Source organism: Dunckerocampus dactyliophorus, chromosome 1, assembly GCF_027744805.1.
Source record: "Dunckerocampus dactyliophorus isolate RoL2022-P2 chromosome 1, RoL_Ddac_1.1, whole genome shotgun sequence".
Classification (NCBI taxonomy): Eukaryota; Metazoa; Chordata; class Actinopteri; order Syngnathiformes; family Syngnathidae; genus Dunckerocampus; species Dunckerocampus dactyliophorus.
In genome coordinates this window covers 11,250,913-11,270,070 of record NC_072819.1, presented here as the reverse complement: position 1 = coordinate 11,270,070, position 19,158 = coordinate 11,250,913, and the positions used below count along the sequence as shown (strand labels likewise).

General features: G+C 43.3%; 2 protein-coding genes across 5 annotated transcripts in view; both read left to right on the top strand.

Annotated features, from left to right (window-relative positions):
- The first annotated feature begins 148 nt into the window (after positions 1–148).
- On the top strand, positions 149–9,474 carry f7l (coagulation factor VII, like). 4 transcript variants are annotated; one of them, XM_054794527.1, is made up of 10 exons: positions 149–338; positions 2,944–3,130; positions 3,204–3,326; positions 3,413–3,645; positions 3,762–3,899; positions 4,864–5,051; positions 5,222–5,301; positions 5,391–5,474; positions 5,661–6,226; positions 7,712–7,858. In XM_054794527.1, the coding sequence occupies exons 2-9, from the start codon at positions 2,944–2,946 to the stop codon at positions 5,807–5,809; spliced, it is 1,182 nt and encodes a 393-aa protein (XP_054650502.1). In that variant the 5' UTR covers positions 149–338; the 3' UTR covers positions 5,810–6,226; positions 7,712–7,858. The 4 variants fall into 4 exon arrangements, with proteins under 4 accessions (XP_054650502.1, XP_054650511.1, XP_054650487.1 ...); XM_054794536.1 differs by having other exon boundaries at positions 3,204–3,340; XM_054794512.1 differs by lacking the exons at positions 149–338; positions 2,944–3,130; positions 3,204–3,326; ... (3 more) ...; positions 5,222–5,301; positions 5,391–5,474 and adding exons at positions 7,954–7,978; positions 8,052–8,165; positions 8,247–8,387; ... (1 more) ...; positions 8,618–8,738; positions 8,825–9,474 and having other exon boundaries at positions 5,820–6,226; positions 7,712–7,875.
- A 1,225-nt stretch (positions 9,475–10,699) lies between these two features.
- Positions 10,700–19,158, top strand: part of LOC129177369 (uncharacterized) — a 38,940-nt gene continuing 30,481 nt past the window's right edge. The window contains exons 1-13 of the mRNA XM_054768481.1: positions 10,700–10,727; positions 10,786–10,868; positions 10,993–11,156; positions 11,248–11,272; positions 12,989–13,102; positions 13,171–13,317; positions 13,389–13,507; positions 13,579–13,699; positions 17,385–17,827; positions 18,372–18,531; positions 18,598–18,761; positions 18,871–18,895; positions 19,015–19,128. Of these exons, the coding sequence (XP_054624456.1) occupies positions 10,802–10,868; positions 10,993–11,156; positions 11,248–11,272; positions 12,989–13,102; positions 13,171–13,317; positions 13,389–13,507; positions 13,579–13,699; positions 17,385–17,827; positions 18,372–18,531; positions 18,598–18,761; positions 18,871–18,895; positions 19,015–19,128 (1,663 nt within the window). The 5' untranslated portion in view covers positions 10,700–10,727; positions 10,786–10,801. The remainder of the gene's footprint in view (positions 10,728–10,785; positions 10,869–10,992; positions 11,157–11,247; positions 11,273–12,988; positions 13,103–13,170; positions 13,318–13,388; positions 13,508–13,578; positions 13,700–17,384; positions 17,828–18,371; positions 18,532–18,597; positions 18,762–18,870; positions 18,896–19,014; positions 19,129–19,158) is intronic.

The window sequence follows — 19,158 nt, the reverse complement described above, 5'->3', positions numbered from 1 at the left end:
GGTTGTTAATTTAAACCCCTCGTATTGGGATTAATGGATATTTTGTTTGTGACTATATAGGACCGTTTTATTTCTAATAAAAAAACTACGTCTTGCCTGCGAGTCTAAAAGGAGAAACAAAACGGTTAATTTCGACCTTCATCGGCCACCGTACTACTATGGCGTTCACGTTATGAAAGTCATTTTTTCGTGTGTTGGGTGTAATTGATAAGCAGTCGGTGTTTGGAAAAAAAAATAAGGAATGACAGAGGTAGCGGTGTTGATTCCGGTGTGATTTTGTAACAGTGTCAAGTTATGCAACTCTGACGTGATGAAAAGAGAGGAGCTTTCTATGAGAGGTAAGCAGCTCCTGTTGATTAGCAACCAAACTGTAATTTAATTTGGAAAAATGCGATATGAACGATGGTGTGTATACAATGATATTGTGGACGTCTCGAGGCTATACGGCTAAGTTGCTCCACAAACCCAGGCTTTGTGCTCAAGATGCAACTCGACAAAACCTAACATCCGCAATCAAACTTAGGGGTATTCTGCGAAGCGAGTTTAGTGGGTTAGCGAGTTGTGTTGAGTGGAAAGCCGGACTTAAGTGTTCAGCGAAGGTAAGATCTGTTTGTATCGCCATGGTAACTTAGGCTAAACTCATAGCCGGGCCGGGACCAGGTTATGTCCAGGCTTTCATCTTAAAATCAGCTATGAAATTGACACTGTTTAACTGTAACTAATTCTGAGATGGCGTCACCATTTATTTAGAAACCTACGAGGTTCCCGAGGGGACATGGAAAAAAAATAATAAGAGCATTCCCTGATGATTTTATCCATCTATAAGTGAGATATATTTTCAGCCCAGGGAATACGCTACATGTGCTCACGCGAGCGCCAGAAATAAAATGTGATGTGATATACTGTATTAAGAATTAATGTTATCATATGTAAATGTAATAGGAGTCATTGCGTGAGTACTCAGCCTGTTAATCTTCTTATATTACAATATTTGCTGGAGGAATAAGCACTCTGAGGCATCAATCAACAGCATTTAAACACTTTTTTTTATTATAAAGAGGGAAAAAAATGTAAAAGTCCTCACAAAACACGTCACACGCAAAACACTGCCATGGTCATAACGAGATACAGCAGATTAAAAATATTTAATTAACTTAAATCATCATACGAAACGAAAGTTGTTTCTCCAATGTATTTATTTTTTAAATGGGTAAGTGTTAATATGTCAAAGTTGTGCAGTGTTGAGCATTGATAAATGAAAAGACTAGTAGGGTATACAATATACAATATATATATATATATATATATATATATATATATATATATATATATATATAATCAGTGTTAACTTGGGCAGTCACATGCTGCATGCTGGCATGCCAGCAGTCCTCCCTATCGGCGGCGGCAGTGTTGCTTTTAGCAGTCGTAATATTTTGGGAAGTCCTCATAATGCTCCATAATAATGATATACTTATTTTTTGTAAAATACACTGACTCGCATCGCTTCACTTTTCAGCAGAAGTAAATAATATGACATCAAACGCCCCCTTTCATGTGAACGCACACTCAGCACAAAGCCGAAAACCGGACAAAGTAAGTTGATGACCACCGTCGCGGGATGTCTGATTGCAGATGTTAGGTTTTGTCGAGTTGCACCTTGAGCACAAAGCCTGGGTTTGTTCGCCGCATACCCCCTTAATTAGTCCTGCGACTCACTAAACTCATTCACAGAATACCGCCCTAACGTAGTACAATTTTTTTTTTTTACTGGCAGGAGAATTTTTTACACATTTTTAAAAGATCTGTCAGGAAGTAGGATAAAAAAAAGTAAGAAAAAAAGGAAAGGTGATTCATAAAATTTACAGTTCAAAGGTAAAAAGAATGTGTCTATAATAATCTGACTCTCCACCAATTATGGTCAATCATGTTATGAATAGGCCCGACACGATAACAAATTTTGCTGGTCGATAATTGTGCTACACATTACCGTAGTAATAGATTTTATCAAAAAATATTTTTTAGACCATTTTTTCAATAATTGTCATGAGAGGTGTACTACACATTTGAACCACTAGATGGAACTCAAGTATAGTGTACGGCAAGGGTCGCCAACCCGTTAATCGTGAGCTATTAGTCGATGTTTGGGACTTTGCCGGTCGATTGCGGTGCCCTCACCTCCCAGAAAGCGATCAACACTGACCGCACCCGTACGCCTTGCCACTATCCAGGCAGCAACAGGCGAACCCCAGCCAGGAGACCAGTCCCCAAAACCCAGCTGGAGGTACACTAGTACACTGACTCGCCCCCCCACGCTAGCAAAAAAGTCGAGTGAGAGAGGAAGGTGTGAGCAAGTGACAGCGCTGGTTGTGAGAGCGCACCATTTTGCACTGTTTTGTTTATATTTGCTGACCAAAAAGGCTTTTGGTCGTAGCGTTATTTTCGGGACGAAGGTTCTGCTGCCTGAGGCACCTACATCGGTAGTTGGTTTCCCCTGTTGAGAAAACTGTCCGTGTCAGTCGTCTGTGTTCATGCGCTCACCATGTTCATTCTGTTTAAAACCACCGTGTTCATTCTGTTTAAAACCAAAATGTTCCCAGATTGTGGCTGTGGCATTTGCCTCAAAAAACATCCCTTCTGCGCCTTCTGAATGTTAGTGTATCCTGCCTCACGAATCTCACTGCTAAACCCTATCTAGCCACTCACTAGTAGCCTTGCCTCCACAAAGAGGCTGAATGAGATGAGGGCCCACTCTCTCTGTTCTTTCCACGAAAGAACCAATGTGCACAGGCAGATGCAGAGTGAACCCTCTTGTCATCCAGCCTGTGTGACACAGAGAGACGAGCAAATGAAACACACACATACATGCACATGTCAATTTATCGAGGGCGTCATAATTATCGACCTGACAGGCCGAGTATGAAAGATTTTCCTTGCATCTTGTAGATGACTCAGATGTGGCGTTCTGTGAGTGAGGCCTTATGGGCGATGTGTGCGGCTGACGCCATGTCCATGCCTGTCCATTGGTACTACAATATTGATGACATCAAGAGAGACTTTGGTGGCTGGATTTCTGGCTTCAATTCACCCAGAACTAAACACCCGAGCAGTATCCTCAGCCTGTCCAGCACAGGTGAGTCTTCATCTCAATTTGTGTGTTGCCAAGTTTGTTCAAAACTGTGACTCTTTGTGGTTATGTGACTCAGCTGGTAGCGGCCGCACTTCTTGGTCATCTACTGCCAGTCAACAGGAGGTGGTGGGTAACGTCATTCTTCATGATAAATTGCGATTTTGGAAATCCTCTGGTGGCTCCACCCATTATCACCAAGGTACCATTTGCCAGGTATCGATTATATATCTATTAATGTACAATAAGTGCCGATGACGTAAATCATACTCGTGTCGTACCTTGCAGGTATGAAAGCAGGTGACAACACACTCAATGTCCTCTGTGCCCTCCGAGCTGCTCACACACTCGCCAGTGGTGGTTATGCGGACACCTCGCATCCTGATGCTCGAGCTGCAGTGCTGGTGGACTACATTCAGTTCTTGACCACACCTGGCACGCACAGTGACACCTATGCGGAGTCCTTCCACCGCTCATTCTTCGCTGATTGGAAAGAGAGCAGGGCAACATCAAGCTGGGAGGTAAAATACTAGTACTATTTCTACGCTCAAATGGATGACATTGGCATCCTTGGCAATAATGCCAAAACTCTACACATTTATACTTAATAACACGATTGTCTATCAATTCACGTAAGATTCTAAAGTTTGCGGAGAGACGTTCAAAGCTGAAGCTTTGCTCCTCGCTCCCCGACAGCCAGCTGGACGCCATCGGCTGCCTTCCCATGATCCTGCCTTTCATTCTGCTGTCAGCCTCAAGTAGTGAGGTGGAAGCTGTGAGTACTAAAGTCAATACGTAGAAATAAGGAAGGTGGCTGCATTATGAAGTCAATACAATGAAACCTGTGTGTTTGTATGATATTTTATACAGTGGAACCTTGGTTAGCCTACGTCCTGGTTAACATATTTTTTGGTTGCCTCAGTTCACATACACTTTTTCCGTTGTTGTACAATATGGGGCGCATCTTGTCATGTTAGTAATAAATTGCATGAGTCCAACTGTGTTTGTTATAGTGGCGAGCGGTGCCTTTGGCACTTGTGCCGTCAGTGAGCTGGCCAGAATTTTTTTTTTTTGCCAGACACCGTGAGAGCAAAACAAAAATTGATAGTAAATATCAGCTTTATACCAAAGTCGCCTGTGTAGAGCTATACACTCACTGGCACTGCACCAGATGGGCGTTTAGAGAGGATGTAGATAGCCATGATCGGAGAAAGATTGCCACAATACCAATACTCTATTGATAATAATGTATGGTTTTTGTTGTTGTTGCCCAGAAAGGATGTACATGGCAAGAGCTCTGCTGTCACTACTAGAGTTTTGAACTACAGTCAAACCTGTCTATAGCGGCCACTGAAGGGAAACGGCAAAAGTGGCCGCTATAGACAGGTGACCGCTATACACAGGGTCTATAACACGTACATTTTCCGCGGGGATTTTTCAGTGGCCGCTATAGGCAGGTGGCCATTCTATACAGGTGGCCGCTAAGACAGGTTTAACTGTATTTTGGTACGTACTGACTAAACTTTGGGAACACAAGATCGGAACAGCTTGCTGACACACTCAATTTCAATCCTGAAAATATTGGTTACGTTGCAAAACTTAAACATTTGACATCAGATTCTTGGCTTGTTCTGGTTTTTGCTAATAAAAATGTCAACCTAATCAAGCGGATTCTACTCTTTATAAGATTCATTGGTTTCCAGATTCCCATTTCTGACCTCTCACCTGTGGTTTTCTAGGTTTCCGCTGCAGTTGAGTTTGTGAAGCTCTCCCACCCTCACCCCCGTGTGCCTGAATATGTATCCATCTACAGTAGGGCATTGCATGCGGTGCTGGGGGGCGCCAGCGTCTGCCAGCAGGCCGAACGTGCACTCAGGGCGCTGGGAGTCTGGGAAACCTGCAAGAAGTACAGTCAACAGGCTTCCAGGTGAACACTCAGAAACACAGGTTTCTGCTTCACGATTCATGTGATTTGCTTTTTTTTTTGTACATCGCAGCTGCTTGCAGAAAATGTTTCTCTTCGGTGCTCTGAAAATATTGATTTGATGAATCTAAATACATTTGTGTGGTGAAATATTTTGTGGCTTTGCTTGTCAGGTTTCCTGAGTCGTCTGAAGAACGGCTGCGCGTCCATCAGAGTGCCGTCAGTGACCTCGGCCTTGCCTGCTACACAAAAGGTGCGAAAAGTAAAGCAGAGCCTTGAATGTGATATTCTTTTGCCCTGTCGTTAAATGTCCACCATTTCATTCATGCTGTGACTTACCAGGAGCGCTTTCCAGCATGCTCTACCTCGCTCACCAGTTTCATGACGACCCCACAGCAGGAATCCTGGCCAACACCAACTGTGGAGGTTTGAATGCACACTTTTTGAGTTATTTTAGACATCAAAACACTTTGCAATGATTAATAATTGCCCATGATGTTAATGACAAGTTAGCTTTCTCACAATTATGAAATTTGGGTCATTCCTGGATCAGTGCTAACTTCTGATATCATCTGCAACAGCTAAGTGGAAAAAATTCATGTGCATTTTCAGGGGAGAATTGTAACCGCGGAGCAGCACTGGGCGCCCTGCTAGGGGCAGGAGGATCATATACCAATGCAACCATCCCTCAGGACTGGAAGGACAAGTTGAGGGATGCACAGGACTATATCCCTGACATACTCAAGTATCTGCAGCACTGAGTTTAGGGACTGTTAACAGAGCAACACCTGCAAGATGCTTGACTGGTATCAATCCAAAGAAACCGCTACTTCAGTATATTTGATGAGTCCAGTCTTCTGCTACTCTACAAATGCAAAGGTTTATATTAAATATTTTCTTTTTATGTAACAACTATAAACATGCATTGCTATGTCATGAGGGAATACAAATGGTCCAAAACAAACCATCAACAAAACAATCCTTTGCTCTAAAGTCCAAACAGACAAAACCAACAAAGCCAATCTGTACTTGGACAGTTTACACACGGCAGTGTTCACGTGTTTCATGTCCGTTCGTGACCTTTGTTCTGATCAGAATAAAAATGGCCACCACAAGCAGACACACAAAACCTCTCTTCTTCCTCGGACTTCTTGTGGCTTCAATCCCAGCATGCAAAGGTCAGTTTCCGCCTTTTTACCCTGTTGAACTCTCCTTGATCTTCCTCTTCCTCCTCAGTGGAGATGTGGTACCAACTGATCAATGTTCAACGTAGTTGGATGGTTGTTGAAATTTAGAGACACTTGGCATCAGGGGCCCTGTCACTAACTGGCTATCAGTCTGGGATGTGACCTACCTCACCTAAATTCAGCTAGGATTTGCTCCTGATCACGAACAGGCTGAGCAATACATGAAAAATGAAGGTTGGGTAGATAGAATCAGAGCAACAGGGTTGCTAAAGGTGCATTGAGGAAAAAATAGGGCCGCCATATTATGATTACCAAAAACCAGGACACTCGGCCGCGTAATGAGATACTCAAATGATGCTCGACGTTTACTCAAAGATGCCTTATACTTTCATTGCATTAAAAGAAATAATGCCTCCTAATCCCACATTACAAAATACTATCTATAACCAAATACACAAATTCAGATAGGTTACTCAACATGTTTTATTATGCCTGAAATAACATATCTTAGCTATGTCTTTCCAAAAATTACTTTAAAATCACAGGAATGAATTAATGATAGAAATGTCTCCTCTGTATTAGAAAAAATTGGCCTGTAAGGAAAAAGTAGCTCTGTTTTCAAGTGTTACTGGACAAATACACTAAGTCCCCAACCAATGAACACAAGTGGTTCCAGACGACTGTTCTTAAGTCGAATTGTTCTTAAGTAGGGGAAAAGGTAATATTACCAATGATATAGGTACTACATGTACGTGTATACATATACAGTATATGTGTATGTATGTAAATATGAGTTTGGATGCAATAATAAAAGTGATATAATAATACGTAATGATGAATGTTATTTACCTTTGAAGAGGAGTGGCCGGGCATACGTTGTTGGTTGTGGTGGAGTAGGAGATATTTAAAAAAAGGACAAATCGTCGTCGTGGTTAGACTCTTCTAAAAGAGGTAGTGTTCTGTGGGTGGTGTAGAATTAAGCAGGCCTATTAACTCTTCATAAACTTTAATCACACGCTCTGTCTGGGTTGTATCATACAACTCTTAGCCTTCCTCTCTCCTCTTCCTCGTCTTCCTGTAGCTGTTGGTCCCATTAGCAGTGTCACAGTGCCCTCTGCTGGTCAAGCATGTACAGTATAAATATGGACTTACTGTATAAGGCAAAACACATGAAAATATAGGCCAGTCGGCTTGTGTTCGTATCTCCGGATGTTCGCATGTCAGATGTTGGTTAGTAGGGGACTTAGTGTAAATAGCAAAAAAAATTTAAATAATATGTAATATAATGTCCACGACAGGACGTGACAAAATGGGACCTTTGGTCACCCAAGGAAACGACATTCCAAATGTTTTTTTAATTTTATAATTTTTTTTTATTATATATTTTTTGAGGAGGGTTTTTTTTGTTTTTTTTATTGCAAATGTTTCTGGCATGCTGCCACTTTGCAGCAGGGTGTCATTTTGTTGATGCAACAGGCATGTTTCTGGGGAGACCTGAAGCAAGCACTTTCCTTCATCGAACCCGTCGAGCCAACTTCCTATTCGAGGAGCTGAAACAAGGAAACTTGGAGCGCGAATGTTTGGAGGAGAAATGCTCCTATGAGGAGGCCAAGGAGATCTTCGCTCTGCCGCAGCAGCTAGTCAGTGTACTGGAGTCCACAGGTGGTTTTGGCTAATTGGCAGTGTTTCCTCCTAACATGTCATTGACTCCTTTGCAGGAGGTTTTCTGGAGAATGTACACAGGTGGGATTCTCCTCTAAATGTTGCAACTCTGGTTTTAAGAAGCTTCATTACATGTGTGTGTGTGTGTGTGTAGCCGTGGATCACTGCCTGTCCTCTCCCTGTAAAAATGGTGGTACCTGCACTCGCCAGATTAACACATTTGTCTGCAAATGTCCATCTGGATTCCATGGTTCCACCTGTGACAAAGGCAAGGACTGCTGTTGCTGGGATGATTGCTAACCCTGACATACAATTTTTTCACGCTTACTTGTCTGTGATTCTACTTTAGTGCGCATGACATCCGTGGGATGTCGCTACAGAAATGGAGGATGTGAACATTTCTGCAGAGATCTTCCTGACCGGACACACACTTGTTTCTGCGCTGCAGGATACAGTTTGGATCAGGACAACAGCACATGTATCCCACAAGGTAAGCACACCTTCTCAGGAAGGGGGAAATTGCAGGTTGGCTGGTTGAGACAAAATGCTGTGCTCTAGATACTGTCCCCTGTGGAAGACCAATGACTTACTTTGCCCCAAGAGTTGTCAACGGGCAGGTCTGTCCCAAAGGACAATGTCCCTGGCAGGTGAGGATTCTGATACCATCATGAGGTGAAGCAGACCAATGATGATAAAAGACAAAATCTACTTCCTGTTAAGGCTCTCCTGACAGAGAACAACGAGTATGCCTGTGGCGCCATTGTCCTATCAAGTCAGTGGATTCTTACTGCCGCTCACTGCGTTTGGAGGAAACCAACCAATATCTTTCATGTCATCGTGGGTACGCCAGTTCATAAAAGACTCATAGCTACTGTAGTTGTGCATGAAATTTCAGTGTGTTTGGCTTCTTGTACATGTGCTGCGAAGGGGAACACGATCTGGAGGTAGATGAGAAGACTGAGCAAAAGCGACGAGTGTCCAAAGTCCTGATCCACCGTGGCTACAACCATTCCAGCTACGACAGCGACCTGGCGATGCTAAAGCTTCACCGTCCCATCAAACTAGGACTCTACGTTGTTCCCATTTGTCTTGCTGCTAAGAACAGCTCCTTCAGCCGCATGTTGGCAGCCGTCCGACACAACACCGTGTCAGGGTGGGGTCGCCTGGCGCAACATGGGTCCACCGCCAGATTGCTCCAACGCCTGGCACTGCCACGGGTCCCGCTGCAAGAGTGCCGCCTGCACACCAAACTCAACATCACCCGGAACATGCTTTGTGCCGGGCTACAGAATGGCGGCCAAGACGCATGCAAGGGCGATAGTGGCGGCCCTTTGGTGACGCGCTACAAGAAAACCTGGTTTCTAACCGGTGTGGTTAGCTGGGGCAAGGGGTGCGCTGAGAGGAACCTGTATGGTGTTTACACCAGAGTCAGCAACTTCCTGGACTGGATACAACATACCATATCCAGAGGGTGAAGGCGAGAAGACCCTGGAACTCGCAAATCTACAACATGTTATTTGGTTTCACTTGTTGAGGTTGTTTATCAGAGTTAATAAAAAGGAAAAATGATAAACACATACTCTATCTTTTCTATGCTGATTGTCATGATAGATAGATGGACCGATAGATACTTTATTGATCTCCAAGAGAAATTTACATATAAACAAGGCAAAGAAAATACATACTGTATTTCTTAATGTCGTTATATTTATAACCCCTGAAGGAAAATTCAATATTAACTAAAACTGTGACCATCCGGTTCCAAAGCCTAAACCCGTACGGATCAACTATTCGTCTCCCATGGGGTGCACTCTTGCTGCCACAGTGGACTCTACGTTACAAAGATCTATTTAATGTACAGTATGGTGGTATAGTTAGGGAAGTTAAATATTAAAAGTGACAAAAGCAGATATTACACTTGATCTGAGCAAAAAGGCAGAGAAGTGTTGAGTTAAGTTACTGTTACCTGTTAAAACCAGGGAAGGGTGGTTAGCATAGCAACTGCCATAACAGTTAGAACCATAGCTGGAAGGACATCAGCTAACAGCTGAGCCAAACCAATAGAAGGAAAACTGAAGACAATTCAAACCACAAGCACTTAAATGTGCTTTCCCTCTTTTAGTTTTTTTTTTTTACCAAAAAATCTTAAGAATACCACCACTGCTGAGCAGACTAGTAGTTCAACTCGGCCAAATCGCTATCATTATCTGACAACAAGCATAACTAATGCAAGTGCGTGTGTGTTACACGTGGTGTGGCTGTGGCTTGCAATCTTTAGAGCAGGAAGAAGGCAGAATGTACACATTTGAAAGTTAGCACCTCCCATGCAGTACCTAACCAAGACAGACCTTTAAATGGGCAAAATGTTGTAAACAAATGTTAATATGACAAACTTTGTGTCACGGATACCAGCTACGTAGTGTGGCTGTGTAAGCCTCACTTCCTGATGCCTAAAGAGCTGTGCTGGATGAGTTGACAGCACAGAGCTTTAGCTTATTGGCTAGCGCTGCTTGACTGAACCGTCATTCGGTGGGGATGTGTGGACTTGGGTTCGTGGTCTGGCTTGTGCTGGACAAGTATGTTCAGTATTCGTACCGTATGCACATTTTCACATCTACAGTAAGAATCAAAGTCTCCCCTTTACTTTGATCTACCAGACCATCTATGTAGATCGAGTGAGACTCTTAAGACCAGGGTTTAAATGGTTACACAGTGGTCAGTCAGTGTCACAAAGGTGTTAAATGTGCCAGCAGAGGGCGTGCAGGAAGTTCCCCAACCAGTTGCATCATGAAGGCTGGCTCTTCCCATCAGGCTGACTTCGGTATGACAGGTGGGAACATGTGACCAGTGTTGGGGTGACTGGACTTTGACCCTTCGGCCTCACACAGAGCAGGCAGCATTCCCATGGCGTCAACAATGTGGCTCAGCGTCTTCTTCACCCTCGTCTTCAGCTCACCATCAGTGGCATCAGGTCAGTGAAGGAGAAGTGCAAGAGCCATTAGTCTGATAATGTCATGTCATTTTGATGCATCACAGAAGAACACCCTACTTCAGTTTTAAACCTTGGATGTGCTTGGTCCTTGGCTCTTTGCAAGTCTTCCTAGATGCAGATGAAGCCCGCAGTGTCCTGGTACGCACCAGGAGGTTCAACTCAGGCTGGCTGGAGGAACTGCAGAGGGGTGATCTGAAGAGGGAGTGTCTGGAGGAGAAGTGCTCTTATGAGGAAGCGCGGGAGGTGTTTGAGCACACCGAGATCACGGTTAGAATGAAGTGCTTCTTTGCGCCAAGTTTAAGCTTTAAACTCCAAAAGTAGTGCCGATTCTGTGAATGACTCCTTTCTGTTTCCTCAGGACGAGTTCTGGAAGACGTACAGCAGTAAGCAGGATAAACACATCCAGGGGCAGATCTAGCTTTTTTGAAAAGGGGGGGTGTGGCTGAGGCCGTAGGCCAAGGCGCTGGAAATGGAGCGGGGGTCTGGGGGGGCCCCCCCCAAAAAAATTTTTTTAAAATTAGACCTCATTTCCTGCAATCTGGTGACATCTGAGGCCAATTTTATGTCCTTAATTTCAAGAGTTTGTTGTTATTTTTATCCTTGGAATATATCATTTAAGCCAAAACATTCTATTTATAAAATTACTAAAATTTACTAAATTACCGGTGCCTCAAAACGGGGGGGGGTATACACCCCCCACAACCCCTCTAAATCTGCGCCTGACATTTAGAGTGGCCATTTAACTGTTTTTAACTAAAAACTGATAAAACTGTCTGTTCTCATTAACCTGTGTTGAAAAAACAGGAAAGTGAGTCACAAAGTGACATTTATGAGGCGATTGTTCCTGTCTCAATGCTCAAAACTGTAATCTATAAAAAGAGAACATCAACAAACATCTCAACTAATGCAAAAGTAACAACACAGTGTATTGAATGATGGTTTTGTCCAGAAGGACAAGCAGTAGGGCCATGTAATGTTTTTCCAATTACAGTGGTACCTCCATTTTTGTTATCTGTTCCAAACGGTCAGTCAAAAACCGAATTGTACGAAACTAAAACAAAAAGGTTCCCATAAGAAATTATGTAAATCCAACTAATCCGTTTCAGACACCCAAAAATGTTCACACAAAACACTCATTATAGAGACAAATTATAGTTTTACATTGTAAAAAACAAGTAAAATGTATATAAATGACGAATAAAAATCATTTTTATCTTGAAGACTTTTGTTTACAAGGACTGGGGAGGACCGCAGAGGAGGAGAGACACCAACTTTGTATTTTGCTACGAGTTATTTCTTTAATTCAGTTGTGTTTTTCACCTTCCTTATCTAAGTAATGGAACTTGCAACTTTCTTGGTGGATTATTTTACAGCCGTACCTAATTTAAAAAAAGTCAGAGACTAGTGGTGTAACTGTGAGTTAGAGTCGGTTATGGTGTTATAGAGATGGAACTGGTGGACAATGACTTCTGGGTGGGAATTGAGAGCAGCTAACAAGCAGATTTTGTAATAAAGACACGTTACAAAAACAGTTGGAGTCACGTAGTGTGTTAACAACATGACAAGACTGAGTCATCAATGCTTGGGATTCTTTGTTTGGAGACTGGGTTCTATGGAATGATACGGAAGCAAACGGACTAGTTTGTGTAACATTCTCCTTCGGGTCTAAGATTTGGTGTTGGGTGTGCGATCCAAGATGGCTAAATAAACAAGCAATGTTGGGAGTAGCCTGTCCACATCTTTATATAGCACAAGATTCAACATGCCCAAGGGTAAAAGTTTGTTACGTGTAATATTGTACGATAACCCAGACGGTGTACAAAAACCGAGGCAAAAACTTTAGTTGAAAGCCAAATGATACAAAAACTGCATTGCTCGAAATTCAAGGTTCCAGTACAGACTAGTCCGGTCTGCATAGTCTTCTGTTACTTTTACAACAAAAAATTCTGGTGTCATGAGGTAGTGCTCATGTAAATAAATGTTTGCGTGAAATGTGTGTTCAGCTTTGACAGGCAACCGGCCTGCCTTTGAAACGAAAGAATGTTAGTAAATGAGCCTGCCTCAACATTTCATGTTGTTGATTGGCTGACGTCTTCCAGTTCCAGACAGTTGCAAGTCGAGTCCCTGCTTGAATGGGGGAAGCTGCTTGATCCAGACGGGGTCGTACACCTGCCTGTGTGCACAGCACTTCAGCGGCCTCAACTGTGAGCTGGGTAAGGACAACTTGCAATGCTCCCAAGTGCATTAGCTCCAAAGAACTCATCATAAAGCTGATCTAAAGACGACCGGGCTGGGCCAGATACCTGCCTACTAGAGAATGGAGGCTGTGAGCACTTCTGTGATGAAGACCAGTGGGGAGGAAGACGAAACTGCTCCTGTGCAGACGGCTACTTTTTGAACTCTGATGGGTGGAGCTGTGTGGCAAAAGGTGAGAGCGCAACATGATGCAGGGAGAGTTGTCTCAGATGGGATCAGGTATGTTTCATTTTCCTGCCCCAGACTCAATACCATGTGGCGTGACACCAGTTCTTCAGGATTCAAACCATGCCAGGCAGAACGACCCCCGCGCCAGGATTGTGGGTGGAAATGAATGCCCCAAAGGTGAATGCCCTTGGCAGGTATGCTGCATTAAAGGAACAGCCATGTGTTTTTTTATGTAGGTCTTATGCACTTGACGTGTTTTTTGTAGGTGTTGCTGCTCTATAAAGGCAAAGGTTTCTGTGGAGGAGTTATCTTGAAAGACACATGGATCCTCACAGCATCTCACTGCCTGGAGGATGCCGATGCCCAGTTTCTAAACGTGGTTGCAGGTATGATATGCCGCCTGATATGATAGATTCCCAGTCATCCAGGTGATGGTAATTTGCAAAAGAAGTTGAACTGATGCAAAATCGATGCTTAAATCCAAAAGGCTTCTTCAGTTCTTTAATTTTAGGTGTGTAGTTCCCCTCTTTATATGTCCCTGGTGGGTGTGTCCTCTGGTGATGGTCACCACGGGTTGTTGTTGTGGTGGTCCCTTTGGCCCGTGAACGACCCTCATTGCATCGCGATATGTTGTTCACTTGGCTGGTGGCTAAACAACTTTGCTGGTGGCCATTATAGGGCCCTATGATTTCCTTGTTAACGGACTCGTGGATGAAATCTCGGAATTGGCCATTAAAAATGGAATGTACTGTTAAACGCGGAATCTCGCGGAAATGTGATGTAATGTGAATGAAATGATGTCATTGTGAGGAGAAGGAACATTTGTGTGGGGAAGTATTTCCCCGGCGGCCCGCTCAATCATGGCAGAATCTCATCACCAGCACTAAACCGCCCTCCCAAATTGAACATGTCGAAACAGCGGCCTAAAACAGTTGGTGAAAAAAGTTGAAAACTCCTCTGTTACGGAGCGTGAATGGAAGCTAGCGGGATTTGCTTAGTTTAGAAAGCATGCTAGTGCGGCTGTGTGTGTGCGACTCACGCTGGATGAGTGTGTTAACACCATGTTGTGTTTTATTGCTTTAATGTAAGTCACCGTTTTACAATACTTGCTGACGTCATGCAGGTTCTGAGTGAAAAAAAACGAGAGGCATGTTTATTCTTGCACCCAACAGACATTCTCAACACACACAACACACTTCCAGCCCACAAAATAAGAGCGCAACTTGTCTAATTGTGTAAACAAAAAATTAGGAAATGAAAAATATCATATTAATAATGCGATTGGAATTGAATTGGTGACTACATCTTCCTTAATCACAAGCACGGGCATTACAGTTTCTTGAAGATTTTGTAGTAATATGTGCTCCCTTCCATTAGAAAAGTTAGCCAGGCTAGATCCATTCCTGAATTACTGGACAAAATTGTCCAGTGATGTATTGAATCAATAAATTTAAAGATTTTTGCATTTAATTCATTTTATTTTAATTACATTTTATTCACTAACCCAAAAAGCACACACTGGCGGTTGTAAAATAAGTGTAATAGGGAAAAAACGGAATTTGGAAGAAAATAAAATGGAATTCGGGGAAAAAATTAAATGGATTTCATAGGGCCTTACCATTGTTCCGCTAGAACAGGGGTCGGCAACTTGTGGCTCCACAGCTTCCTTGTTGCAGCACCTTTTGCCAAGCACTGTGATTTTATTCTTACACCAAAAAAATAGGGGAAATGTGCATTTTCAAAAACAATGTGAAATATCTGATTCACCACAAGTCTGTGAATGCATCTAGACCGCTTTCTAACTGCTGATTGGATGAGCAAAGTAGGGGGTGGTAGGTTAGTGTATGCAGTGAGTCTCACAAGAGAGAAAAAAGGTGAAGGAGTTTTGAGTTGAGTCTGAAACAAGTTACTGCGTAGTAAAATAAAACTATGTAATTAATGACAACATAACAATATGTTTTGTAATGAGAAGCGTGCTGTAGCTATGTGCTCGGAGTCTGTGACATGCTAATCGCCGAGGTGGTGACTCCAGGAGAGGCAGATAGTGTGCTGCGGGAGCTGACTGTGCACTCACCGCTTGTGACTACTGTGAGGCCAGGCGGACCTCTTGGCAGCAACCGCAGAACAATACAGTCAAACCTGTCTTAGCGGCCACCTTTATAGAAGGGCCACCTGCCTATAGCAGCCACTGAAAAATCCTCCCCCAGCAAATTTACATGTTATAGACCCTGTGTATAGCAGTCACCTGTCCAACGCAGCCAGCAGCCACCCATTTTGTCTCCCTTGGTCAATATCTGACTGCATATAGCAGCCAAATTACCAACTCAAGTAGAAGCTTCATGCACGAAAAAGTTTTGTTTTTCAATCAATGAAGCCGTCTTGTGTAGACTTTAATTACTGAGTCCGAGCTCAGTCACAATCATTCACAAGATCCACACAAACTGTCAGTTGGTCCACATAAAAAAGCCGTCTTCTTTTGAGCTTGCTATTTCCTGGTCAAACATGTAACTTTAAGAGCATTTGCACCAAAACATTACTGCAAAGTAGGCTGGGAACAGGACGTGCTCCCAGCGACGCTACAATAAAAAAAAAACATATGCTAGCATGCATGCGGCAGCGGGAGCAAAACTGAGTTCGGTTGTACTTAACTGAAGTATTTTATCAGTTATCAGTTATTATTAAGCCTCTAGCTTCCTTTTAGTAAGTAAAAACCTTGGCTGTGATTGCACTACATTGTCATGTAGACCTACAAAGTACACTTGGAAGAACAAGAGGTGAATAAATGTATTGCAACTGATGTGAAACTGATGAGGGGTAGGATTAAATAAGCTTTGCTTCTTCCTACTCCTTTTTGGACATGCAAAATTGTGAATTGTACTATGTGATGTGCTACTGTTTGACTCATGCATGCTCAGGCTTAAAACCATGAACCATGATAATAACAAGCCTAGTAGTGCTGTACAACTTTTATCAGCAGTCCGCAGTGCCATCTACTGGTCAACATTATTATTATTATTTTTTTCCCTTTTTTTTCCTCTACTGGTCAACATTCAAACTGGACGCCAACCTGTCTATAGAGGCCACCTGTCTATAGCGGCCACTTTTGCAGACTCCCTCTAGTGGCCGCTATAGACAAGTTTGACTGTATGTGCTTTCACTTTTACATCTCCAAATACCAACGTCGTCAAGAAAAGTCCTTACATTTGGCACTAGTCGCTTTAGAGAAGATAAGGCACCAAGAGGGTTTGGGAAGTCGCCAGATTCAGTCAGAAAATTGCCAAGTTGGCAACACTGGGCTGCACATGAAATCAGAAGGAGGGGGGAGTCTTTCACAAACGCAGAATATATGAAGGAATCTTTCATAAAAATATCAGGCCATCTATTCTCCCATTTAAAAAATAAACAGGAAATTATTCAGAAAATGAAAAATGCCTCTCTCTGCAAAGACAGTCAAGGACAGGACCAATAGAATGGTCATTAATGACAACTCAGCCCAAGCGTAAACTGTATTATGCAAACAACTCTGATATGCAGATATGTGAACTCTGATTGGCTTTTTATGTTAAAGTTGGCTATACTTTGTTTTAATTTTACACAAATATAAGAACCACTCAAAAAGGCATGCAGAGTTAAGTGTTTAAATTATTTCAGAGTAGGCCAACACATGCACACTGCAGTTCTAGTTTGGTGAATTTTGTTGTTCTAACAAGTAACATTGAAAAAAGTACACATTTCTAAGATGTGTAATGTTTTGTGGTGCCAGGCTATTTTTTTTACTGGCAGTGGAGGCAAAGACTCTTTTGATGTCAAGGTTCCCTACCCCTGTCCTAGAATGTGACAATTTTTGTGGAGATGTCAGGATCACCCATCACCTATGGTCTGCTCACAATGATGTGACATCCAGTTGCCTCAATTCAACCTTTTGTGCATTGCCTCCTGATGGGCCTCTAACATGTTTGAAGTCTATAGGGCAGAGCTACTGAGTGATTGACATGTTGACCTGTCAGTCAGGATGGTGCGATCTCATGCTTGCTCCACGCACAGACTCTGACACTGCTCTCTATCTGGCAGGCGAGCACAATACTGAGGTGAAGGAGGGAACGGAGCAGGTCATCCAGGTGGCTCAAATCATCATGCACGAGCGCTATGAAAAAACGACGGCTGACAATGATATTGCCCTACTGCGACTTTCTGCTCCCATTGTTTACACGGCATATACCGTACCAGCCTGCCTGCCCACCAAGTCTTTGGCTGAACGCGAGCTCTGGGCCGTCAGCATGCACACAGTGAGCGGATGGGGACGCAGGGCTGAGAACGGCCCCACATCACACTTGCTGCGGCGCCTGAGGGTGCCTCGGATCCGTACCCAGCAGTGCGTCGAGGAAAGTGGCGTGGCCCTCACTGACAACATGTTTTGCGCCGGATACATCCAAGGCCAGCAGGACTCGTGTAAAGGCGACAGCGGCGGACCCCTGGTGACGCAGTACAAGAAGACAACATTCTTGCTGGGCATCGTGAGCTGGGGGAAGGGCTGTGCACGACCTGGTCACTATGGCATCTACACACGCATTTCCAACTACCTGCAGTGGATCCACAACCACACAGCGATGCCACAGGAACTGGCAAACAACACACAGCTACCCTTGCATTGAAAGCCTCAGTGCTCAGTAGTAATAAATAATCTACCCCTTTCTCACCATGGTGTTGAGAACGAGAGAGCTAATACATTTACCATGCACATTTTTCTCGTGTTGCGTGCTTTGCTTTTCATTAACATAAAGATATCTAAAAATATGCATCAAAATAATCAGTTGAAGATAACACCACTATCTTTCATTAATCAAATGCATTAGCATATGATTTGGTCAATTGCAGTTCAAAATTTCAATCATGCTTTGGTACAAGAAAATAACATGCCAGATTTTCATGTGGGTCATATCAATACATGTTCATCTTTTTGAACAATGATACCGCCGACTTCAGCAACAACAGTGTCAGTTGAGTTCGGGTTTGTTTATTTAGCTGATGAAATAAATGGGGTCTGTTTGTTTTGTTGAGTCCAAGGGTGATAGGGGGTCAATGAGCCTGTGGCTTAAAGGCTCTACCTGTCCTGAAAGCAGTCCTGGAACTTCATTTCTGGAATTCTGCGTGCTGGAGATCATGTTGGTGAGAAGCTGCATTGTGTGGATCCTGTTGTTTAGGATTTCTGCAGCTGCAGGTTTGTCTTTTTACTGTAGTTTGGTAGCAAGTGATCAGTGGTGTGACTACATGTGGTTGGCGTCAGTGTTTGTGGAGAGACAGGAGGCCAATACCGTGCTGAGCAGATGGCGGCGGGCAAATAGCGGATTCCTGGAGGAGCTCAAGCAAGGTAACCTGGAAAGGGAATGCATAGAGGAGATATGTGATTACGAGGAGGCCAGAGAAGTGTTTGAGGACGACGGACAGACGGTCAGTCAGTTGCCTTTTGTCCCTCAATCAGTTGTGTATGTTAAATCTACAATTTGTACTAAGCTACAAGTGGTGCCAAAGATGTTTTTGTTGTTCTTTGCTTCTGCAGAGGCAATTCTGGCAGACGTATGAACGTAAGTCACTGTTAACTTCCAATGACCATCTGCATTTCAGTACTTAATATTTACTTTGACAATGTACTGACAATGTACAGTACTGACTGACTTTTACTGTGGGTCTAATTCACTGTCAGGTCAGGACCCGTGTAAGGTCAGCCCATGTCATAACAATGGCATGTGCGTCCACATGGGGACAACCTTTGAGTGTCGATGTCCCGAAGGCTTTGAAGGACGCTTCTGTCAGATGGGTACTAAATAAAAAGAAGCGAGAGAATCAA